This window comes from Nesoenas mayeri (genome assembly GCF_963082525.1).
Source record: "Nesoenas mayeri genome assembly, chromosome: 1".
NCBI lineage: Eukaryota > Metazoa > Chordata > Aves > Columbiformes > Columbidae > Nesoenas > Nesoenas mayeri.
Genome location: NC_137541.1, coordinates 113,023,454 through 113,050,357, shown reverse-complemented (window position 1 = coordinate 113,050,357; position 26,904 = coordinate 113,023,454). Strand labels below are relative to the sequence as shown.

Genomic DNA, 26,904 nt, shown 5'->3' with positions numbered 1-26,904 from the left:
ATAAATATTTCCAATATCTCCCAAACCACACCTTTTTTAGGAAGCATATCTTCCAGTTGGGGTGTAAGCCAGTATGGCTTTGTCTGTTCCCTATAACTGCTCTGAGCTCTGTATCATGCCATATATCTTCATAGCCTTGGTAGCAAGAATATTCTAGCAGGGATGACAGGATAGTTGCCTATGAAATTGAAGATCCTTTTTTGTAACAGTTTTAGAGAAGAAACAACTCCTTTTAAAAGAGAAATCTTTCCTCTGGACTTGAAGCCTTAAACATTTATGGGACTTTCAGCTACTCCACTGCTGCAAAGGCAGTTTGAAGAATAGTTAAGAAATGGTTAAATGATGCAGTAATCACCACCAGGTGTGAGTGATAGAGAGCAGAAGTTGATTTGGGACATGCAGTCTTCATCTCTGTTATTTGTTTCTGTTGATTTCTGGATTCACTAAGAACAAGAGGAAAGGACATAGCATAGGAATGAATGCTTTGCTGAATCTCCAAAATAAGGTTCAACAAAGCAAACTGAATGTGCCTACATACCTTCCTCTTCTAATGCTGGAAGTCTTTTCTGTAATATGGGAAAGAACTGGAATTAAAGTGCCTTTATAGATTTGTGGGAGACATGTGGTTTAACGTCTAGTGACATAGAGCAGTTGTGAAGTCAAGTCATGACAATTTTAACTGCATTGTTATTTTTTACTTATTGTGTACCAATTAGATCTGGACTAACAATGATTAGACTCTTAAGGTTCCAGTTATGCTATCACTAAATTCTTGGCTTTACTTATATATAAGATGTGCTTCCACTTCGTTTATAAACAAGATTCTGAATGTAACAGAAGAAGAGCGTTAAAAGATGAAAAGTCCTGGTTCAGAATGGTGGTGAATTTCATTGTTGTATCACTTATATTTATTTTCTTACTTTTAACTTTATTGTGATAGGAGAGGGAATAAGTAAAAAATAGGATTCAACTTCTAAAGAGAATTGGATTGCTCTATTTAGGGTTTCATTTAGTTGTTCCTTAGCACAGAAGATCTATTATTGCCTTATATCAATGCTTTCAGCGCTTGTGAGCAAAAGTACTTTGCACTAGAAAGATCTGCCACCTTACACAGTGTAGCTCATCTTGTGTTTGTAAGCAGTGTGTCTGGATATTGCCATTTGAAGGACTTCTTCCATCACAGGGGAAATAATTTATGCTTTTGCTGGTTGATTCTTTACCCAACCACCCATCTTCTACATGGGCTGTGCTATGCCTCTCCTTGTCCCTGCTTTTAAAGAAGTCTGATAATTACAATCAGTAAAAATTTGCATCTCCTTTTTCACCAGTGTTTCTAGGGAAAAAAAAAAAAAAATCTGTTTTTCTTTTTAAATTCTATTCTAAAATAGAATAACAGAGCTGTTGATGCACAACTGAAGCAGTTTAGCGGTTTTAGTGGACACTTGACTAATATAGTAGTTTAGAATAAAATAAATAGGGCATCAAAATGAGTACTCAGAGAATTCTGATAAGCAGCATTAAAGTGAAAGCAAATTAATTTATTGTGGTAAAACAAGTAATTGTTAAATGCCAGTGTGCTCTGGAAGAAATATTTTGTTTTGTGAGTTACCATTTCACATATGCTTATGAGTCAAAAGCTATAAAAACACAGATAATATTACATTATTCTATCACAGAGCCATAGCAAATGATAAATGAACTTAATAAGATATACTTCATATTAAGTGGCAATTCTGGAGTACTTACATGTAAGGTGCTGCACAATTAAAAATGTTCAGATACATTTTGTTACTCACAGTACACAAGGTAATAAAATTAATAGATGCACTTCAGATAATGATCTGTTTCCTCTGGGTACCGTATATTTATTCACTGATTATATCAGAAGCTTTTGGATTATGAAACATGAAATATTATGAACCATTATTCCTAAAATAATATTGTTTTACCAGAGAATGGGGCTTATATTGCTTCTTCACCGGCTTGTCAACTTTTGGTGTGTCTTGCTAACATAAATGAAGTTGGTGATTGCTATAGTTGCTAAAGATTAGGAAGGAATCAGTACTTATCATAGAAGTAAATTTCAAGTACTTGATTTTCACCAATTTAATGAAGAACTATAAACATTAAAATCATGCCCTCAATGCATCAACTACTCAAATAGTTAGTTATTAGTTTATTATTTTCAATGAGAAGGAGGACAAGCTTTGTTCAAAGACAAAATTATGACAAATTTACCCAAATGCTTTCAAGTGTAAGTAATTGCCATTTACTTGCATCCTTCTTAAAATTACATAGCAACATCTGATAGACAACTTTGAGTTACCTGAGTGGTCTGAATTAGGAGAGTTTTAAAAATGCATCCTGTGGAGATTTTCAGATAGCTCTTTCTTTGAGTAGGACATTGTGTTGTCTAACAGAGGTACAAATCTGCAATCTTTTACCAAACATAGCTCTGCATGCTCTGATCTTCTACTGTTCCCTTCCATTACATGAAGAGGAAAGCATTTCTTTGTTTATCTGTGAACATTTAGAATCAAAGTTTAGATATTAAAGAAAAGAATCAAATAAAATTGAATAATAGTGGGTATTTTCACATACTTAAATGCTATTTTAAGAGGAACATATGAATGAAAAGAAGAAAAGAGGATCTGATGAATCTAGGTTTCATCTGAAATAGAGTGCTCTCTGAATCCTTGATGAAAATATTACTGTGAAAAGTATTATTATGTAAGGAGAATCCATGACTGCACTTCCCATGGTAATCATAATCTTGCCTAAGGGTACTTTGGAGACTGTGGCAGCTGAAAAGAGGGAAAAGGAGGAATAAATAAAAGTGATCTTTTTATATGTATTCTGACAAACTAACAGGCAATGTCTTCCAGGTTCAGAGGTAATCATGAACACAGTGTCAAAGGTAGCTGCACTCTGTTATGAGTATACAGCATTTTTATAACCAAAGTCACAACAGAACAGAAGCAATTGTTGAAATATAGCATAGCTAAAGGCTCGTCTTCTCTGTTATGTGTTTATTCTTGCTGTTGTTAAAATTCAGTATCTATGTGCCTGGTCATCTTTGGTTGTTGTTATTCAGAGATGCTATGCCATTTAGGTTAATGCTGCCTCTTCACATATTACTGCATGCTCATTAGACATTACGCTTTAAGAAAATGTAGTTATTCATACCACATCTCTGGATGCCAACACATGCACACAAAAGACCAGATTACTGTTGGATTTTATAATATTAAGATGTGCCGAAAGACTGTTCACCTCTTTATGTATTAAAATTCGTTGTGTATCCTTGCTCAGCCTTCAAACTGTGCCATCTGATTTCCAGAATATAACGTGTAGGTATAGCTGCTCCAGCTGCGACAGTTGCCATTACCTCCCAGTAGTACCGAGCTTCCTATCTTTCTGCATTTTTGCTTGTAATTTTTGAAATCGCGTACAATTTACTTGGCTAGGGCAACATCCTAGAAGCAGAACATGTCCAGGGAACTGCTATCAGGTACAGCACAGTCTGTTTCCAAGTGACTCCTGATGGAATAGCCCTGACCTGAATCCAGAATAGGATTTGCCAGAGGTCTATGCTTCACCACAACAGACATGATCCCAAATTATCATTTAGTGCAGCTTACCATATAGCATGCATTATAGCGATTCCTTAGAAAATTTTATTACAATATATTTCCAGTACTTTTATTACTTGGGGCATTTAGCTGTCATTAGCACTATGTTTCCTATGTCCTAGCTTCAAAAACGGCACATGAACTGTTCTATTTCCTATCCTTGATAAAGAAATTTTTCTGGAGATTTGGAGTACAGTCTGTAAATAAGATAAACCCTATTAACAACATATCAAACATAACGAAAATATAGCACTGAAGGCTTTTGTCTCATTTGCTATTAAACTTGTTTTTTGAGAAATAGAAAAACACCCTAAATTTGTTTACTTTGACAAAAATGCAGCTTCTGTTTTATTAGTTAAGTAGTATATGACTAAGTGATCATGCTATTAAAAATATGCTTAAGCATATAGCATTACTCAATGGACTGAAACGTTTATTAATATTGAAATCAATATAGTTCCTATTGATATGTGTGTCATTACATGTCATGCCAGTAAAAATGTTTAGAGATTACATTTAAACTTCCTCTGAAAAAATAAAGGAGATGCTTAAGTTGATATTATTTTGAACTCAACTTGATTTCAGGTTTCGGAATAACTATAAAGGATCTTATTGTAAGACCCCTTGGCTTATTTTCAATATGTCTTGCCTTGCTTTCTTCACAGCATATTCAGAGTTCCTTCACCTTTAACTAGTTCTAAATAATTACTTTGTCTGTCAGTTTTCTTTTGTGAACTTTAAGTATGATTATTAAACAATAGACAGAAATAGGCAAACTAGATCAGAGAAACCAAACCCTGGCTGAAAATAACCATAGACAAGTGTCATCTCTGATTTCTTGGCTCAGTGTCTACTGATCATTGTTGCTGGACACAGGGAAATGGCCTAGATGGAGGTTTGATCAGGTCATATGTTTATTCCTCAGTGCTTATGATATTTCTAAAATAACATGTAATGTAAAATTTAAGAACTGGATTATCAGAAACATCAAAATAACTGTGGAATATAGTTCCCATTCATTTGAATTGATCTTTTTTTTGAAAAAAAAACCAAACTAAACCAAAACTAACAAGAAACAACAACAACAAAACAAAATAAAATAAAAATAAATAATAAAAACAAACCACACACACAAAACAGTCTTGTACATTAAAATCTAATTACAGTCCAGACAGAGTTTTCGAAACCCAGCTGTCAGGCATTTTCTTATTTCTTACAGCAGTTTTAATTAGCTTTATGTATTATATCTCTACTTTCTGCTTTATTCCCATTCTTTTAGTATAATGCACTTTATAATTCATTCCCATAGCAACAAAAGTACCCTGGCAGCAACCTAAAATATTTTTGAAAAGCTCTTTCCACTAATGTGTAACATCTGTATGTTCAAGACTACTATTTGATGATATATCATTAATTGGATTTATGAGCTCTCAAATGCAGAAATTGAATTGTTAAATTATTTTACTTTTTTTTTTTTTCCTTTGTGACTTATTTAAGTGCTGAACGTCTCTTGTTTTCTTCCTAGAGGGTCTGAATGCTGACAACATTAGACAAGCCTCAGAGCAGCTGAAGAGCCGCTGGATTGAGTTCTGTCAGTTGCTGAGTGAAAGACTGGCATGGCTGGAGTACCAAAATAACATCATTGACTTCTACTCCCAGCTGCAGCAACTGGAGCAGACAGCAATTACTGCAGAAAACTGGCTGAAAACACAACCCGCACCAGCAACAGATCCTGCTACGGTGAAAGCTCAGTTGGAAAAATGCAAGGTTAGGGATTCTTCTCAAAGTTTTTTATAATATTGTATTCATAGGTGTTCCAACAGTGGGCCAGATTATGACCTACACTATATCCATATAAAAGTGGAAAATGGACTCCTTATCTTTCTGAGGTAATTATTGAAATTATTTATTCAAGGAAAGGAAAGACTAGTAAAGAAATAAAGAGGCAATGCAACCTAGCTTATGGATATCTAAAACTCTACCCCACATATTTGGTTAATAAGATACTCAGATACCTAAAGTTAGGTAACTATACCCTTAAACTCTTTTTTTTTTTTTTTTTTTTTCTTTTTCTTCCCTGTAGGAATCTGAGTCTTTTGTTCTCATAAGAATCTAGGCCAGAAAATTGTCTTCATGGTCAAGTCCAAAGTTCTGCCATTGTAGACCACTTTAATTGTTATATACTCTGTATTTTGATGCAGAGTGGATTATGTAGTCTAATGAAAAAATATTCATCTGTCATCATATGACAGAATTAATTACAATAGTTGTACAAAAACGGTCACACCAATTCACGTCTTATTGTCCCTAAATATTTTTGTTGGTGTGCTGCATCATAACAGAGATTTGCTTCTCATACTGCAGGCAGCTCTGTGGGTGGGGATTACTTATAAGCTAATATTTTTTGACAGGAATCTATTGAGATGTAGTAATGAATTATAAATTGCATACCATACTTGTAGAAGTTTACTTTATGAAATGCCAGGTTCCAAAAGCTCTCAAACTGAAAATAATGTTTGAACCTCCAATTTAGATCTATGCTATTCTATTTTTAGGCATTTCCAAGCTGTCATTGTGCGTACAGGGCTTCTCAGTTTTCTTGAGGAAAGCTTCTGTTAGAGCAGCTCTACTATGAACTGTACACTTGGTTTACTTTCCTCATTCATTTTTGTTTAGTGGTTGCAAGCGTCATAGTGTGCACAAGGTCTCCTGAAGGTATAATAGCATGACCTCAACCTATAGTGTGTTATTGTGGGGCTGCTAGAAATCACTGTACATCTTCACCTTTTTTTACTTCATGTTATTCAGCCTGCACATAATCTAACAGAGCTGGGTCCAGGATTATGGGAAATGAAGAAGTTTTATCTCCCCAGCTCAATGTGAAAAGGTTGCTTCTCAGGCATGGATTTTTAATGTACTCTCTATCTTGTTTTCTTTGAACGTTAGACTACTAATGTGATAATGTAATTTGAAAGTGACTTAAAACAATGCTAAGAAAATCATATTGGGAGCAGGGGTATCAATTGTAAGAAACTATTTAAAAAGTTGAATTTATTCTTACAGTAACTGGTGTAGTGGGAAGCAAAACAGTTGTGTAATGTGCATTGAAACAGCGCTGATTTCATGGCACTAGTGATTTCATGGCACTAGTGATTTCATTTGTTGGCCAGCTTTATCTTGATGTTTTTGTTCAAACATGCAGGACGAAATCATCCGAATGTCAACCCTTCAGCCCCAAATTGAAAGGCTAAAGGCTCAAAGTCAGGTGCTCAAAGAGAAAGAACAAGGGCCGGTGTTTCTGGATGCTGACCTTGCTGCTTTTACCAGCCATTTCAAACAAATACTTGCTGACATGAATGCCAGAGAAAAGCAGCTACAGACCAGTAAGTGTTCATGACAAGAAGTCAATTTACCTGACTAGCATGCAAAGAATACGTGTCTATATTTTGCTTTCCTACTTTAGTATTTGCTTTTCTCATGCTAAACCAGTAATACGATTTAGGTGATCTTTTTTTGCCATTGAGTCAGTCTTTCAGAAATTATCAGTGCAGTACTCAGAGGCAAAGATTATACTCAATGTAGTTCTACCATCAAATCTCTTGTTAGCATATTTATGGACAGATCTATTGATATGTTTTAGGAACGTAAAGCTTTTTATGTTTACTCAGATTATGAGGTGGGGTTGTCTATGTCTGTCAGTAGAGAGGAGAGAGACTTCATGTGCAGGAGAGGATCTGCTTAAATTTTCTTAGAACAGAAATGTAACTCCATAAAGCTAATCAAAGAGAGAAACTGCTTTAGGTTATTTAATTTTTCATCATGTGATGAAATATTCTGGTTTTGTAACACAGAATATATGACTGCTAGTTATAACATTATTTACAATATTTGTATTAAAACACATTTTTCAAGAGAGGGAAAAGTTTCTACCAAAACAGAAAGTTGATTTTATTTCTTATTGAAGATATGTAGCATGCTAGTGAATACTATACCCTTTCTGTGTTTGATTATGAAATTAAAAAATAAAGTATAGGATAAAAATATAAATTCATTTTTTCTCACCAGCAAAGAGATTATTTGCCCCTTAAACCAATGATATCTGTAAATGAGTGTACTGTTTTGAAACCAGACATAACACTACCTCCTTCTAGTGGATCTTTATAGTATTCCTCCTAAATTCTTTCGTGAAGAGATTTTGGTTTGTTTTTCATCCACAACTGCATTATTGTGCTGTTGTGGTTATTTCACACATGCACACAGATGCAAATGGAAGAGGTGATGGTGCATAGGAGAAGTCAAGAAATAAAACACAAATGTGCCATACCAACAGCAAAATTGTTATGATACTTATAATGGCCTTTCACCAATCATTGTGTACTTGTAGAAGAAAAAAGTGTAAGCAAGCATTCTGTCCATTTCAGAGCTGCAATTTTATCTTAAGACCTAAACTATGATTTAGTAGCAATAATATTAATTGTTAGGGTTTGAGTGATAAAATTTGCTTAGCTTTCTTTGAAGGTGCCTTTTGAGTTGAAGATATAGCTGGGATGTTTGTGAGAAAATATTAAAATAATAAATAATATGTAAGTCATTTAATTTTTCTGTTGCATTCATTTCCTCTGGTAATTATTTTTTATTTAAATAAAAAATCAAAAGGGAAAAGAAACCTGTGAAATGAATGTGTATGTGATAATGTCCTCTACTTTGGAGGATCATTTATCCTTTTCCTCTGTGGTGAAAATGAAAATTTATAAGGATAGGAAATAAAAACACCTAAAAACTGTGTATCTTTAAAAGGTATTTAGTATGACATTAGATCTTGTAGAACTGGAGAAGAGCTTCCCTTCTATTTCTTTTAAGAGGTTAATAAATAAAATAACTGAAAGTGTTAAAGCACTTGCAGAACATAAATTATGTTTTGTACAAGATTCCTTACGATTCCACTTTCAGAATTTCTGTTGAAAGATGTGGGAGATGGGAATCACAGATTTTGTGAAGGTATCAATATCAAGACGGATGAACAGCTTCAAATATTTATATTACAAAATAAGCAAAACACAATTGTGCGAAAACCACCATGGTTTTAAACAATGCAGTTACTACTGAGGAGATTTTTTATGGGAAATACACGCGATTCAATCTAGTTCATTCATTTAAGGGAATAATTCTTTACTGAAATGATCCCATAGATTATATTCATTGCCTTTCTTCTTCTTTCACAATCATGGGATTTGTCCTGACTGTAGGAGGTACACATTGCAACATATCCGATGTCATTTGATAGCTGTTGAGATAATTGTATTCTCATTTCATTTCTGATTTGGGAAAATGATTTTGGCTGGGAAATCTGTTCACAAAAAAAAAAAGCTGGAAGGAAAAGTGAGAGAATGTGTTTTACTTATTTGGAAAGCTATTTTCACAGGTTTAAATATTTCTACTTATTAAAAATATATGCTAAACAAATGTCTATCTGCATGTGGTATTTGCAAATTTAAGCACTTTCTCTAAAATAAATATGCAACTGTAAATGTGTTTGCCTTTCAGTTCTCAAGGTTTATAACATTGGTCACATCAAAATGTATTCTCTACTAGTGGAATAGATTAATCCAGCAGCATTTTCCTGTTATTGGTTGGGAACAGTATTCTGATTTTTCACAGTAACATATTTATATTTTCCCTCTGTGATATTTTGTTATATGGTTCTGTCATGAGCTTAGTTCAGCTATAGCTTGGTTTGTGGACATGCTATGTCTTTTTGACTACCAATTCAGTCTTTCATATAATAAAGCAGAATCCATATTAATGCATTGTGTTTATCTTAAGGACTTTAATCCACAAACATTAGTATCACAAAGTAAATTTTAGGATAAAAATAAACAGGTCTGGATGTGTCTTCATGTTATCAGCACAGGGAAATTAGAGATGTACACTGCCCACAGAGAGACCATAAATGCCTTAGATTATTTAGACAACTAAAATTAGGTAACGTGAATCCCACTGTTTGACTGAATTCTCACCACTGACATCATGAGTTGCAAAAGCAATATAGACTCTTCTTGAATGCCATCCAAAAAGATGTTAATATATGTAAAATATACATCCTTGTGGATGAAATGTTGACAGATTGTCAGGAAAAAAAAAAAGCACAAACAACTCTCCCCCCAAAACAAAACAAACCCACACCTAAGCCCCAAGAACTGTAGCTAGGTGAAAGGCATTGAAAAGTAGTATTTCAGTACTAGTGATCTGTAAAAGTGAAATAGGAAAACTATTGTTTCACTGACTTAAAACAGCTTTTAAATGGAATATTTAATAATAAAATCAGAAAGTCACTAGCTTGATTAAATCAACATCTGTGATTCCACTTCAGCTCTTATTTAGTCCTTCAAAGAGTAGAGAACATAATTTGTTAAAATTGGACAAAATGTTTGCAGTGTTTGGATGGCTTTAAAATTATTATTGTTGGCAAACTTTCAGGAAGAGCGCTTCATGCATTTTGGTGGAGTTTGCTGTAACAACAAATCTTGTGTTTTACCTGTTCCACAATATTTGTCTCCACTACTGAAAACAGCTATTTTTTTATATAGCTGCCTGAAGTCATACCTTAGTCCTAAGATTTGTTTTCCATTTAAAGGATAAAAATATTTATAGAAGTCAAACATTGCATAACAATACTGAACTTAGTCTCAGATTTCTAAATGAAACTGCAGATTAAGAGTTGTATACCGCTTTAACATATCCGAGCTCTAGAAATAGTATCTCTATTCATTTGTAGTGATGTGTTTACATGCATGTTCTATGTAGGAATTGTTTGGATTAAATGAGTCAAAGACAATGTACATTTCATTAAGGAAATAAAAATATTTTAAATGCTATTTGATAAGATGGAAAATGCTTGCTTTCTGTGTTTCCAAGCATGTATTACTATTGCTTTCTGCGTAGAGAAAACAGATCACAAGGGAAAGTCCTATGTTTTGTAAATCCCTAGATGTATGTGGTAAATCTGATCAGCCAAGAATTTTATAAGAGGAAAGTATACCATACAATGTGCATACTCCACAAGAGAGAGAGCGAGCTTGAATTGCCCTGATTTTGGTATGTTGTTATGATGTCTAACTGAAAGTAGTTGTTTTTTTTAAAGTAGCATTCTGCTGATCAACTAAAAAATTAGGTTAAAATCTGAAGTGAGTTCTGCCAAGCATAGCTGTATGAGGATGTAAGCAAGCTTGCACTTAAAGACGTCAGCCACGTTATTAGTCAAAATTACTTTTTGGACAATTATATCATTTCTCAGTACAGTTTCTTCTGAAACACCAGAGACATACAGGAAATACAAATAGGTGTTACATTTTTTTTAGCTTTTAAGTACTTCATTATTATGTGGTACAAGTTGGAAATGTTTCATTTCCAACCAGACATGCTATTTGTCTTTACTTTTCTCAATGAGTATAGAGGCAACTATTATTGAGGGCAGAGGGAGTATCTCTGCTAATGAGTTGCTCATGCGTGTGCCAGATGTGTTTTATTTACAGCAGCTGTAATGTTGGCGCAATAAGCACACTGCAATAAAGTTCAACTTTAATGCAGAAGAAAGATTAATTTTCTAAGGTTTTAACAGATGTCTTAAACAGAACATTTTACTTGAACAGAAACATTAAACACACACATTGGTCATAAAAGGGAATGCTGTTTTTTACTGCATTTCTGAAATTAGATTTTTGGTTAAGTGCGATGGTTAGTTTATTGTTTTCTAAACACAAATTTAAACTAGTTGTCTTTGCCATATAAGTTGTCATGTGATCTGTAACAAGACAGTCAAATGACACACAATTGATAAAATGACAGGGATAGCAAAAACATTAGAATGAGTGCATTCATTCCTCAAAAATTGTATCTTTCCACAATTTTTGGAAAATTTTTATATGGACATACTGGGCCTGATGCAATTGGTTCCAAAATAGTCATTGGCTTCAGTAAGGCTCAATATTTATCAAACAATTTATGTCAGTAAACCAAATAATGAAGCACAAAATTATTGTATATCTTCCCTTTTTCTTCCCTGTGGAATGTAGTTTTTGACAGTTTGCCTCCTGAACGCTACAGAGAGACAATGACCACTGTACTTGTGTGGATCCAGCAGTCAGAAACTAAACTCTCCATGCCTCAGGTTGCAGTTGCTGAATATGAAATCATGGAGCAGAGACTCAGGGAGCTCAAGGTGAGTGGTCAGGCTGTGGGAGCAAACATCTCAGATGAAAAGTTGAGAGGAACTGAATGCAAAGTCGGCATGAGCTTACTAATCTTGCATATCTTGAGTAAATTACACCAAGCCAAGGGCTTCAGCAGATGGTAGATACTTAAACTGATACCTAAAGGAGTGAAAGTGTTCTTCACTGTTAAAATGAATTTTATAAGATATCAAACATGTTAAAAAAAAAAAGACTTTGTTTTTCCCTATGATATATAAAATATCCCTTTGACAATAGCTCTGGTAATTAAGTATAGATTTAGCTCATTTCAATTTCCAGTGCTGCCATGGAAACAACTGTGATTTGCAAAATGCAGCATGTGCTTTGTCAGATTTCCTGTTGAATTTACAAGCAGTCACAAATGTGGAATAAGTTTTGCCAGTGGGTACAAACTTTTCCTGCATTTCAGTGTTTGTTATTGTTCTACTATTGGATGACTAATCAGCATGTCATTTGATGCAACTAGCAATGCACATGCAGAAAGAAAATGTAGAATATAGGAAAAAAAAAAAAAGTTAGATACAGGAAATCTGGGCAAAAGTTTGGAGGAGAACTTATCAAAACCTTATCTAAGAAGCAGTTCCAAATTTATTCTTTTCCTTTATGTATAGTCTGATTCTTTTGAAAGTGTAATCATTAGAGCCATAGTAAATTCCTATCTCGAATTAATGAAGTGTATGTGGCTAACCTCTATTAACAAATATAAACACTGCTGGTTATATTCTCAGTTCAACTAAAAATTCTACTTCATAGTTTGTGTGAGCAAAGCAATTCAAAATTTCTCAGTAGAGTATGTCATTGGATGTTTTAGCAAAGGTGACCTACATTTTTAGTTTTCAGTTCTTTCTTCAGCAGTCTCACCTACCTTTGTGAAACAAAGAGAATTACCCAACACAAGAATCAGGATACTTTCTGCTTCTTATTCATAGGCTCTGCAAAGCTCTCTGCAAGAGCAGCAAAAAGGCCTGAACTATCTCAGCACAACTGTGGAAGACATGTCCAGGAAAGCCCCTGCAGAAGTCAGCCAGAAATATCGGTCGGAAATTGAGGTGATCCTTGGCCGCTGGAAGAAATTATCAGCGCAGCTGGTGGAACATTGCCAGAAACTTGAGGAGCGTATGACTAAACTCCAGCGATTCCAGGTTAAATAAACTTTTTCAGACTCCTCTACTATGCGGTAGCTTGTGGCCATGAGAATGGCACAGCATGCATTTCACTTGATTTTGATGGGTCCAAGATTTTACTTTGAATCCTGATTTTGTGACTGTTTCTGCCTGTGTTGTTTCAATGGCAAAACTTAACTTTGATTTCAGTGAAATTACTACTAATATTCCTCTGCTTACTTTTCCAATGTAGCTGAAATTCTTTTTCATGCAGCTGAAGTAGCTCTAACCATACTGACTTTAAAGGATTAACTTAAATGATTGAAGTACTTTGTAATGTGGTAGTTGCCAGAAAGGAGGAATGTGCATTACTTACACAGTTGGGTGAATTTCAGGTATTTGGGATGTTTCTCTTATTGTGAGGATCTCCTATTTATACTTATTTTTAAATCACATGTAACAGCATTACAGGGCATGTCTATGACTTAGATGTTGTAAGGTTTAAAATATGTCCATTTTTAACATATTCCTGTTCTATTTCTATATAACTTCAGGGAACAGGTTTCAGATTAATTCAGATTAAACAATCACAAAAATTGAGGAAGTATTTTCATGGTTTTTAATATGCTTTTACTCTCCTGGCCCCCACACAAACAAACACATTCTCATGGGGGATATCACAAAGAAAGTTCTGAAGGTGGAGGTCCTGCAGAAGCTGTGTTCTCACAGTGTGTTTCTTCTCAGTGTTTTCTCTTTGTATTTCTTCTATTTGTAACATGAAATATTTTTGTCCTTGGCTTCGGTTTGCTGGTATTAAAATATTATACATAATGAGCTCCACATTGTGAATTATAATACAAGTCTAATTCAATAGAGTTATCTGATCAGGATTTTTTTTTTTTTTTTGGTCAAAGTATTCTTTCACCTCTGCTTGTGTAGTAAAAAAAAAAGAGAATAAAAAAGTACTCATTATTTTGTTACTCTTGATCAGTTTTTAAATAAGCAAAATGGACAGAAAACGGAGGAAACATTTTATCAGTACCATTTATAATTTAGCTTGGAATGCAGTTTAAAGACATGGTGGGATAACCTTGGCCAGCAGCCAGATGCCCTCCCAGCTGCTCTCTCAGTCCCTGTTTTCAGCAGGACAGAGGGAGAAAATAGGATGGAAGAGCTCTTGGACTGAGATAAAGACAGGGAGATTGCTTACCAGTTACCATCACTGGTAAAACAGAAACAACTTGAATAAAACTGATTTCATTTATTGCCAATGAAAATAGATTTGGGTAGTGAAAAACAGAAAAAAACAAACAAACAAACAAACCAAAACCAACAACAACAAAAAAACCAAATAGGACAACACCTTCCTTCCTTCCTCTTTCTACTAGGCAGTGCTCTATTGCTTCACTCTTGTCTTATCTCCCACCAAGGGGTCCAGGGGAACAAGGACTGCAATTGGTCCATACCAGCTCCTCTCTGCCACTTCCTCCTCACTCCTTTCTCCTGCTCCAGCCTGGGTCCTCCCATCCCCTGCAGTGCTTCAGGAAACATCTGCTCCTATGTGAGCTCTCCATGGGATGCAGCTTTCTTTAGGGCACATCCAGCTGCTTGGACACAGGGTTCCTCCACAGGTGGCAGAGCAGGTATCTGCTCTACCATGGACCTCCATGGTATGTAGGAGGACAGCCTGCATCACCACAGGCTGCAGAGGAATCTCTGCTGTGGCAGCTGGAGCACCTCCTCTCCTCCTTTCTTCACTGACCTTGGCATCTTGTCTATCTGGTGGTTTTGACCTTTCTTAACTGTCTTATCACAGAGTCGTCACTAGTGACCATGGGGTCAGCTGTGTCCTGTGACGGGTCCATTGGAGGCAGCTGGTACTGCCTGTACCCAGCACAGGGACAGCACCTGACCTCTCTTCTAAGAGGTCACCCTTGCTGCCAAAACCTTGCCACATAAACCTGATATAAATACGAAAACTGAAAAGTGGTTTTGTCAATAATATAATTAAATATTTGCAATTGCACAAAACAGAGCAATATACTTTGCTTGAGAAATTCAAATATTTGTCTTTTTTTTTCCCCCATGAATTTTCTGGGTAGAGGTTTACAGGTTCCCTTATTGCTCTTAAAAGCAGAAAGTCCTGAACATCATGACCACGCTCTGTAGAACACATATTTTGGAAGCTATGTGAGCTATTGTTGCATACAAATCTTAGCCTTTATATTTATTGCTGAAGTCACTGTAGTACACAGTTAATACAAAAATCATTGTCTTTTCAACTCCTTGAATGATTTTTCTTCCAGACAATTGTTTTCTCTGTTGCAATTTATGGAAGAATTATGAAGGAAATCAGTGTTGACAAATAAAATGCATTTACAGTATGATTCAAACTGCAAGTCATACACTTGATCTTCATCATTAACTGGAGACTGTAAATCCCATCAGATCTATATTTTGCAGCATTAATGAACTATGCTTAAAGTATTCATTTAATGGTATTAAGGTGTCATCATGAAATATGATTCTGAACTATTTTTACTCAATGATAATGGAATGCACACTAGACACTTCAACAGTGTTTTGTTAATTGCCATTCTGAAATATAAGGATAATTTCTGTATGATTATTCTTATTAATTCAGTTCATTTTCCATGTTAGCCTGCTGTTATTAAATATATCAAGCATATTTGGAAAATGTTCCCTTTGGTTACCTGTCTTGTAATAGCTGCTAAGGCATTTTTGTACATATTTTAGGGCACAGCCTGTATGCTTATGAACTGTCCTTTTTAGTGCTTTAATTCAACTTTGCATTCAGCAAAAGCATATTACTGATTACAAATACTCTGCTGCTAGAGACAGTAATTGAGAATCCTTATCTGAAATGATTCATTGAATCATTACATTATTTTAGTTTCTGAAGTGAATGTTTCAATTACTGTTTCAGTACTGGTTCTTTGGTTTTTCTTTTGTTGTTTTTTTGTTTTGTTTTTTTTTTTTCTTTTTTCATTCAGAGTAGTAAGAGAGTCTTTCTGTGTTGTGTTGTGGTAGAGAAATAGGCAATAGAACATGAAATTTCCAAAAGGAGCCTGAAATTTAAATTTGTAGAATTTCCTGAGTTGGAAGGGACTCACAAATTGAAACACAGGAGGATTTGATAGGTGACTCTGAATTAATTGCCAAGTGTGAGTAGTCTGAAGCCATACAAGAAACCAATGAACACTCATGCATCATCTAAACACAAATGAGATTTGGAAGGCAGAAACTTGAGAGCCAGAAAGTTGCCTGCTTGTAGACACATTAAGCTTGGGCAGAAATGGTCAGAGTGCAGGCAAAAGAATCTATGACAGCCCTAGATAAAATTGGTTTTGCTTGTTTGCTGTGTTTGTATTTTTCAGATAGTTCAATAATCTTGAAATTACATTGCGTTGAGTTTTAGTTGCAGTGCCAGGATGAATTATGCTATTACCAGTCAGGTTCTTTGCAATGCAATAAAATGTCTTTTTAATAAACAGAATGACACTAAAACACTGAAGAAGTGGATGGCTGAAGTAGATGTTTTTCTGAAAGAAGAGTGGCCTGCCCTTGGTGATTCAGAAGCACTGGAAAAGCAACTTGATCAATGTACAGTGAGTATTACCTGCCTGCTTGACAATTATTCAGTTCTTCTCTATAAGCCTAGCTTATACAGAAATTGCACAAATGATTAGTTTTCCTAAAAATAAATTCATGTTGTAAGGAGGTCGTCCTCTGCAATGTATTTGAACCTACTGCATTTCCTGGGTTTGAAGGAAAATTCTATTAAGAAAACGGGAAATTTCAATACAGAGAGGAGGCATACATTCACAGTATCATTATGCATTTATAGCAGGAGTGCAACATCAAAAGGGTAGTTGCAGCAAATAAAAAGTTAGCCTCCTCAGATAACTATGTACTTTGTTGAGTTTACAAACTTTACATGTATATTTGTTATAAACTGCATAATATAAGCCAGAAGAGCTTTTTCTGTGTCTATTATTCACATGTGATTTACAAGCTTTTGTGACTGTGCCGAAAGAACTTGTAAGTATTGTGAGTTATAACCATTTTTTTTTTTCACTAAACTTACAAGTTCCAGGATTTTGTCCCAACAGAGTTTTAAAGCATCATGAAGTATTGCCACTTCCATCACAAGGTTTACAAATTCTTCTGCCTGTCTCAACAGAGTGTGTAAGAGCAGTGAATCTTGTAATCTATGATAGTCTCTGTCTATGTGTTCAGTGGAATTTACAAGTTCTGTAAGCGTGCTGGCAAGATGTGTAAATATCATGAAACATACATATTGATCTTACAGAACTTAGGAACTCCTCGGACTTTCTCTCTTACCCCTTATTTAAATAAAAGTTACTATAAATTATATAGGACATCTCTTGTCTCTATGGAACTGTAAGTTATATGTAACTTCTTTAGAATTTGTCACCTGAATTTGCGACGAGTTTGCACAAATATTAGCCATTACTGTCAAATATATAGTAAAGATACCAAAATCTTAATCATCTTTTATGTATTTATGCTTCCAGCCTTTTCTACTGTGTAGGAAGCCCAGTTTAACATCTTCAGCACTTAAGAAGGCCTTAGGAAATAAAATTGGAGGTGGCAATTTAGAACTACCTCAGGATTTAAATAATATTCAAACAAAAATATAATTCTGATAATTAGACATAATCAAAGAATATCACCATTCAGATCACGTTATCAGGTGAATTAACAATCCAAGGGTAATACTGGCACAGTTAATAAGATGGGTGCACAAATACTTTTCCACTATGATGATTGGATGCTCTTGCGCAAATGTGAATCAAAGATCTAGGTATTGTAATAGATATAATACATAGAATAGAACACTATACTTATCTGTGTATATATAGTCTATACATAGCAGTTAAAACTTCGTTACATATTTTGCAAATGAACGTTATCTGATATAGAATAGCTTACCACATTGCAGCTGCTCATCCTTTTAAAATTTATTTTCATGGTTAAGTCAGTAAATTGTGCTCATTTGACTAGAGGTCTGAACCAAAGACATGTCAGAATCTCATGTAGACACATTTTGACAGGGATAGTATATCTGAAATTTTGTGTGAATGCTGCTTACTTAATATTCTGCTGTTCTTTTAGGCTTTAGTAAATGATATCCAGACAATCCAGCCAAGTTTGAACAGTGTTAATGAGGTTGGGAAGAAAATAAAGAGTGAAGCAGAGCCAGAATTTGCTTCCAGAATAGAGACAGAACTAAAGGAGCTCAATGTTCAATGGGAACATATTTGCCAACAGGTATGAAATCTCCTTCTGAGTGGTTCATTTTAAATTAATAATCAGATTTCCCATCAGCAGAATTTGTCCTTCTATGCATATCAAGTAGAAATGAAACTATGTTTAGACACATTTGGTCCCCATTAATTAAAATTCTGTTTTAGAAATTCTATTTAGCATGTAGCAATACATATAAAGTATATCTCTTCATATTGTAATACAGTATCTTACTAATTTTTATAACAAATTTATATCCTGGTATCTTAGATCTTAACAGCAATGTAATTTATGTCTCCTGCAAAACTAGGTTTCTGAAACTGGTATATAAGCATAAGCATTTGCCAAGTTCTGTATTTCACCTGTTGCATTGTATTTTGCATTGTTGTGTTTTCTTGCCATTACTCTAAGTGAAATAACATGCTAAAGCAGTGAATTTATAATAATTCCTCCTGGCACAACTTGAGGCCATTTCTTCTTGTCCTATCACCTGGTACTTGGGAAAAGAGACTGACACCCACCTTGCTACGACCTCCTTCAAGTAGTTGTAGACACTTCTTTTCTCAAGGCTAAACTGCCCCAGTTCCCTCAACCACTCCTCATCAGACTTGTTTTCCAGCCCCTTCACCGGTCTTGTCTGCAATCTCTCCAGCACCTCAATGTCTGTCTTGTAGTGAGGGGCCCAAAACAGAACACAGGATTCAAGGTGCAGCCTCACCAGTGCCAAGTACAGGGAGATGATGACTGCCCCAGACCTACTGGCCACACTATTACTGATAAAAGCCAGGATGCTGCTAGCCTTCTTGTCCATCTGGACACACTGCTGGCTCATATTCAACCACTGTTGATCAGCACTCCCACATCCCTTTCTGCCAGGCAGCTTTCCAGCCACTCTTCTCTAAGTCTTTAGTGCTGCCTGGGGTTGTTGTGACCCAAGCACAGGACCTGGCACTTGGCCTTGTTGAACTTCATACAATTGGCCTTGGCCCATTGATCCAGCCAGTCCAAATCTCTCTGTAGAGCCTTCCTACCCCCCAGCAGATTAACACTCCCACCCAACTTGGTGTCATCTGCAAACTCTCACTGATGGTACACTAGATCCCGTTATCCAGATCATTGATAAAGTGATTAAACAGAACTGGTCTCAATTCTGATCCCTGGGGAACACCACTTGTGACTGTCCACCAGCTGGATTCGACTCTATTCACCACAAATCTTTAGGTTGGGCCATCCAGCCAGTGTTTTACCCAGCAAAGAGTAATGCCATCCAAGTCACGAGCAGCCAATTTCTGCAGGAGAATGCTGTGGGAAATGCTGTCAAAGGCTTTACTAAAGTCTAAGTAAACAACAACTACAGCATTTCCCTCATCTACTAAGAGGGTCACATTGTCACAGAAGAAGATCAGGTTGGTCAAGCAGGACCTGCCTTTCATAAACATGTGTTGACTCATCCCGATCACTTGGTTGTCCTGTATGTGGCACACGATGCCACTCAATATGATCTGATCCATGCCCTCCCCCAGCACCGAGGTCAGACTGACAGTCCTGTAGTACCCTGGATCCTCCTTTCAGTTCTTCTTGTAGATGGATGTCCTACTTTCCTACTTGCCAGCCTCCAGTGCACTAGGACCTGCCCAGTTATCCAGGGCTGCTGATAAATAATTGAAAGTGGGTTGATGAGCACTTCTTCCAGCCCTCTCCTCTGGTCCAATAGACTTGTGTGGGTCTAAGTGGTGCAGCAGGTCGCTAACCATTTCCCCTTGGATTATTTGGGCTTCATTCTGTTCCATGTCTGTGTCTTCTAGCTCAGGGGGCTGGGTATCCCAAGAACAACTGGTCTTACTATTAAAGACTGAGGCAAAGAAGGCATTGACTACCTCAGTCTTTTACACAGCCTTTGTCACTTTGTTTCCTCCCATGTCTGCTAAAGGATTCGGATTCTTCTTCACCCTTTTTCTGTTGCTAATGTACTTATAGAGACATTTTTTTATTGTCTTCTACAGGAGTAGCCAAATTGAGCTCTAGTTGGGCTTTGGCCCTTCTAATTTTCTCCCTGCATAACCTTGTGACATCCTTTGTGTAGTCCTCCTGATTTACCTGTCCCTTCTTCAAAAGGTCATAAACTCTTCTTTTTTCCCTGAATTCCAGCCAAATTTCTCTCTTCAGTCAGGCCTTTGTTCTTCCTCACAGGCTCACCTTTTGGCATATGGGGATTTTGTGAAAGAGTTTGGAAAATCAGCTTGGGTTGATATACATGCAGTTAATAGGATTGTGAGAGCTAACAATTGGCATTCAGATTCTCTTTCCACGTGATGAGAGATTACCCTCTCTTCTGGTGCTGTGACTGAGGAAGAGGGAATTTAGTAGGACCATGTATGTTTCTGCATTCATACTTGTTGAACGTGACTTTTTTTATTGCCACTCTCTTTTGTTCTATAAAACAATATTTGTGCAGAACAATATTTATGTTTAACAGCCAGTCCTCAAGGGTGTGTAAAGAAACCAGTAACAATCAGAAAACACAAATACTAAGACACTTTTCCTCCTGATGATACCAAAAATAACATTTACTGAAGTAGCATCACAGTGCAGGATATCAGAGCAATCAGCTCGGCATACCCAACTTTGAAAAATGGCTCTAGTGCAACCGGTTGTTTTTGTTGCAAACTTCTTTTTACCATTGAAAGATGGCTCAGCCAATGGCTTAATCATTTACACACTATTTTAAGAAGCTGATGCACAATTCATAGAATTATAGAATGGTTTGAGTTCGGAAGGACCTTAAAGATCATCTAGTTCTATACCTGAGCTATATAAATTATATGACCCCTATATAGTGATCGGCAAGGGATTTAGAAAAGTATTTTTCCCTTTAAAATAGCTTCTTCCAGTACAAGATTATTTTTTTAAATTTACCTCTCTTTAGGATATACACCTTTTTGAGTGATTCAATAATTAGTTCATCAGTAAAAGAAAGATATGCATTTTGCTTTGTTCCCTGGCAAGTTGTATTCGAACTGGTTTGAAGGTTATCTGACTTTACAGCTCAAAAGCCTCTGATTTTATGCTTGAGTGCACTTTCAAGATCTCCTGTGATGGTTCTTTTAACATCTTTTAGAAGATAGTCGTGGAGTGATGTTTTTTCAGATTTATTTTCTGAGGACCTCAGCATATGGCATAGAATCTTGCTATAGGATCATTGAAAACTCATTCTGCACAGCAGTGACTCACTAACAAAAGAATGCATACACGTGTAATACTTTCTCAATTACCTGTTATTAATATCTGTGGAATTACTTGTTAATATCTGCCTAATTACATCATTGTTATTAGTGTAGGACTGAATTTGTTTCTTTTCAGTCTGAAATATTGTCAAGTTTGTACAGTAGCCTTTTTTCAAGTACCATGTAATGTTTTCTTTCTTAAAGGCCTATGCTAAGAAGGCAGCATTAAAAGGTGGTTTGGATAAGACTGTGAGTCTCAGAAAAGATTTGTCAGAAATGCATGAATGGATAACACAAGCAGAGGAAGAATATCTGGAAAGAGATTTTGAGTATAAAACACCTGATGAATTACAGAAAGCTGTTGAGGAACTGAAGGTAAAAATGAGCTAATTCCTTGATGTGTGTTTAAAGCGCTTTTGATGTTTTCATTGTAAAAAAGTCTACTCTTTCATTTAGAAAGGTGCCTTTTTAGATCTACTTGTTAGCCTTAAATTGAAGAAGTAGGCGGCTTGAAATAATTTCTATTTGGAATATGTTGGAAGATAATATAATTTTTCACAGTAGTGCATTGTGTTTTTTTCTCTTTGCTTTGTTAGATACTTGATTTTGATGCAGCCTCAACAATGTTACTTAAGGAATAATCAGGTGTTAGCAGCAGTTAACTGAGTAAAATCTGTTTTCTGTCTTCTTTTTATATTAAAGAGAGATAAAAAAAATTAGTACTTCAGGGTGCATGTTAGTATATACTAAGTATTCATGATTTATTATTTTATTTCTTTAATATAGCAGTATAGAAACAGTATATTTTTTTGTCTCAATTAAGTAATGTTTCTTTCATGTGGAGTGAATATGGCCTTTGGAAAAAAAACAAAAACCAAAAAGCACTAGAGTGTGATACATGCTCAAATATACTGTTTCTCAGCCACTGAATGTGGGCTTGATTTTTATTTCATAGGTGAATTGTTTGACCTGTGCTATTCAGGAAGACAGATTACATAGCCTTGACAATCTATTCAAAACTTAGTTCACAAACTCTCTGTTGTCCATAGAGTTTTGCCAGTGTTTGACAGTATATGACCATGCAACTGATGATGTCTTTATTTACTGGCAGAACTGGCTTAATGCTAGTCAGAATATACAGAATATATGGAAATATATGGAACAAGTTTGATGCATTGTAAATGAGACAAATATATCAAAAGTAAATATCTGTTCTAGAGGCACAGTTCTTCTTTAGTAATTAACTAACACAACTCAAATTTTTACATTACACTGAATAATGAAATAGGTTAAATATACAGTTTTAGACAGCCCCCATGGATTTCATATTCTGTACTTCCAGCTGAAGTACAGGGATATTAAACTATGACACCTCGATCTGTGCAGATAACCAGATCATTTCTCATGCATTCCTTCATCTGCTCCTGATGGTCATTTTCCCCAGAGCCTTGCAGCGACCCCTCCTGTCACACAACAGACAAGATCTGGGCCAGAACTCTTTGTTCATCCTGCAGCCCATTTCTTCTGACAGCTAGCAAAAGGGAAAGCCAAGAGCAACCTAGTGAGCTTTCTCTGGCAGTGACAGCCTGATCCCGATTATTTTGGTTTGTGGGCTTCACTGGACCCAGGGAGAAAAAAGGTTGTAGGGAACAAGGTTTCCTTTTACTGTCTTCAGGCCAAGAAGTTCTCATCTTAAATTCCTGTCAAGACCAGTACACACTGTTAACATTATGTATACCATCACTCTGTTTTCAGTAGTTATGTGTCTCTGGTCATAGACATCATCCCATTGTAGGCTGTCAGAGGAAACAATGCTAGGTATGACAATTTTATATACATACATATATATATATATATATATTTTTTTTTTTTTTTTTTCTTAAATGAGGCACCGTAACAAGGGGAAGAGTAGCAAAAAAATGGAGGAAGAAAATATAGAATTGAATAGTTGTTTTGGTTACATAGGCTAAAATGGGGGAAAAGTGTCAGGTTAGTGGCTCCAGATCAGTTACATATGATTTGTTAACTATTGGTTTTAATTCATCACCTGTTTGTGGTTCTGTGTCCCTCAGATCTTGATTCCGTGTGTTCGTTCTCTGTGAAACTTCTCTGCCTCAGGTCTTAACGCTGTTTGGGAGAATGCTCCCTTTTCCTTTCTTCATGTTAGGTTGACATTCACTGGTGGTGAACAATGGCACTGATTTTTCTATCTCTGTAAAGTGAGGGAATGAAATAAAAATTAATGCTTTGATAAAAGTGTAAAATGTACAGTGGAAAAAAATATATTTTCTCAATTTATCTTTAAATGGAAGCTAATAACAGTGTCAAGGAAGGGCAAATCTGTAGTATTTTCTTTTTTTCTTCTGTCTTGCTGCTTGCCAGGTACATGCTGTTTACCTAGGTACATGAATTTGTAACATAACAGATTTTTTTCATTTATTATTCTTAAAGTATTATGGAAAAGATGTTTGAAGAATTTATTGGGAAAAAAAAAAAATATATTGAAATGTTTTACTATTCTGATATCTCCAGGAAACTATATATTTGTGAGAAGATGTTATATTGTATTGAGTATCGTGTGTTGGAAACAAAATGAAAAGAAAAAAAAATATTATTTCAAGGTTATTTTAGAAAGTCTAGGAATTAAATGTCTCTTGTGCTTGGTTTTGTTTGTTTGTTTGTTTGTTACTTTGTTTTTTGGGGTTTTTTTTTTCCTGTTGGGTAGTTTTTCCTTTTTCCCTCTGACGGACTTCTGTCAGAGAGAATTCTAATGGAGTTACTAGAAATCAGCTTCCTTCTTAAACCAGGACTACAACTTTTTTCTTTTTTTTCTGTTTTGTTTGTTTGTTTGTTTTTTGGTAGAGAGCAAAGGAGGAAGCAATGCAGAAAGAAGTGAAAGTGAAGCTTATTACTGAATCTGTGAATAATTTTATAGCAAAGGCTCCACCTGCAGCTCATGAGGCTTTGAAAAAGGAACTTGATGTTCTAATTACCAGCTACCAGCGACTCTGCAGCCGACTGAATGGAAAGTGCAAAACTTTGGAGGTTGGTATCTTGTCTATCCCTGTATTTATAGCCCTTCTAACCACAGAAGTATGGTAGAGAGCAAAGATGTATTATCATATTGGATCATGAGTTGCTCAAGGCTGTCCTCACTTTATGAGCCATTTACTCAGTACCGCATGGTATGAGCCATATACCTAAATCTTGTTGAGAACCCTATATGCTGGAGAGTTAAGTTAAAACAAACAAACAAACAACCCTCAGATGTGGCTCTTGGGTGGGAGACAGCAATGGCTGCTCAGGGTCCTTATCCTTCCTGAGATTATGCCAAGCATCTGGTTCCTATAGCAACCTTGCAATGTTGTCTTCACCAGCCCCTCTATGGCCCTTTCTTTCATGGCTAAGGATTTTGATTAAATGGCCCTGAAGCTGGACAGGTGGTGTTATCTCAGCATGGGAACAGCATTTAATCTGCTGGCAAGCTGAATATATCTCATGCATTTTGAGCTGACCCTGCCATTTTGGCCATTTCAGATTCTTGCCCTAGGACTATTTGCATATTATACAGTGGTCACTGTAAATTAGGTATGTTTTTTTGTTGTGAACAAATTTGCAATATCTATCTTCATACAGGACAATTATATGCCTTAGTAAAATTTATCTCCTCTAAATTTCACTGTGGAAAATTAGGTATGTAGTCTAAGCTGGTAGTCTGTATTTTCCCTGGTCATCAGTGTTGTTGTTGTGTGGTAATATCCCTCTATAACCTCCTCCTAGACTAGACACTTATATTTGATGTGACCAAAGTTAGGTGAGGTGAATTGCACTATGAGAAACTTGATCTATAAACAGCCTAGTGCATCTCAATAAAATTATTTTAACCTCTACAAACAAAAAGGAATATTGAAAAGATTATTTGTGATCATTGAAATGTTTTACTTGAAGATAAAGTGCCATTTTTATCTGCTTATTTAAGTGTCTTCAGACATTGTAAAAATAAAATATTAGACAATAATTTTTTTACAGGAGAATAAGAACATAAGTTCATTTACATTTACATTTATAACATTATGTTTAGTACTTTATTGCTTAAGTGGTCTATAAATTGCACTAAATGTGATTTAGAATTAATTTCTGTAGAGATTTCAGTCAGAATTCTTGAAAGTGGTAGTTTTAGACATTTTATAAACCTGTACTTTAAATAATTATTAAAATTTTATAGAAAAGCATGTAAAGTGAATAGTTAATGAGATGAAAGATTCAAGTTGTGTTTTGCAGAAGTGTTCACATTTACATGGAATATTCTGTGGGACTATTCTGTTTAATCAAAATGTTTTCATTGGTGTATTGTATTTGTTTGGAACACATAAATACTGGGAAAAAATCAAGTATATCACACCATAACCATCAGATATCAACCATGTTGTTTTGGGGATGCAATGTTTTCAATGTTTTGTTAACACATAAATACTGGGAAAAAATCAAGTATATCACACCATAACCATCAGATATCAACCATGTTGTTTTGGGGATGCAATGTTTTCAATGTTTTGTTAAGTTAAATTTAGCTGTGAGACTTTCAATCTCAATGTTATTTTTTTTTTTTTTTCCATCAGGAGGTATGGGCGTGTTGGCATGAATTATTGTCATATTTGGATGCAGAGAATAAATGGTTGAATGAGATTGAACTGAAACTCAAGGCAACTGAAAATATCCAGGGAGGTGCAGAAGAGATTTCTGAGTCTCTAGATGTAAGTGCTGACTTGAATAGTATCATCTTACATGTATTGATAAATTTTACATTACATTTAAAACAAACTATGAATCAACATTACACATGAGTAAGATGCATAATATTTGGAATATTTGTTCTCACTTGATTCAACAAATGAGTTTTTGAATTCAAATACACCTAAATGAAACAGACTAATTAAATGTATCATGCCTGACCTCACAGACATTTTTTGATGACAATAAAATACATGTTTTAAAAAACATGGCCTCACTTAAGCCAGTCACAAAAATGTTGAAGACTTCAGAAAGAGCAAACCTTCATCCTAGCACTACAACTCTGTTTATTACTACTTAATTTTTATTCATGGAGCCTTTCAAATTTATACAAATTAAGTTAATACTCTTAGCGGATCAAAATACAAAATGTTACATTGGTAATGCATTTTCACTGTTAAATTTCACCCATTCAGGTACTCAAGCTTTTTTTTTTTTTTTAAATTTTCTTTTAAGTACACAAAAAGTCCGACCGAAGTAATTTGGCATAGTCTACATTTTTTAAATAAAGCACTGAATTTATTGCTTTGCAAAAAATCTTTCTTTGTTTTAGTTGTTAGGACATGGGACATAGATATTTTTATCTTTTCTCTCTACTTCTATTTTGTATGAA

The 26,904-nt window shown here is 35.3% G+C and overlaps 1 protein-coding gene across 5 annotated transcripts in view; it reads left to right on the top strand.

Annotated features, from left to right (window-relative positions):
• Window positions 1-26,904, top strand: part of DMD (dystrophin) — a gene marked incomplete at both ends in the record, with an annotated part of 1,256,016 nt that overhangs the window by 528,258 nt on the left and 700,854 nt on the right. For all 5 annotated transcript variants that reach the window (XM_080362523.1, XM_080362521.1, XM_080362520.1 and 2 more), the window contains 9 exons: window positions 5,158-5,399; window positions 6,835-7,015; window positions 11,705-11,850; window positions 12,811-13,023; window positions 16,500-16,613; window positions 18,145-18,300; window positions 21,705-21,875; window positions 24,363-24,545; window positions 26,120-26,254. In XM_080362523.1, the coding sequence (XP_080218649.1) occupies window positions 5,158-5,399; window positions 6,835-7,015; window positions 11,705-11,850; window positions 12,811-13,023; window positions 16,500-16,613; window positions 18,145-18,300; window positions 21,705-21,875; window positions 24,363-24,545; window positions 26,120-26,254 (1,541 nt within the window). The remainder of the gene's footprint in view (window positions 1-5,157; window positions 5,400-6,834; window positions 7,016-11,704; window positions 11,851-12,810; window positions 13,024-16,499; window positions 16,614-18,144; window positions 18,301-21,704; window positions 21,876-24,362; window positions 24,546-26,119; window positions 26,255-26,904) is intronic.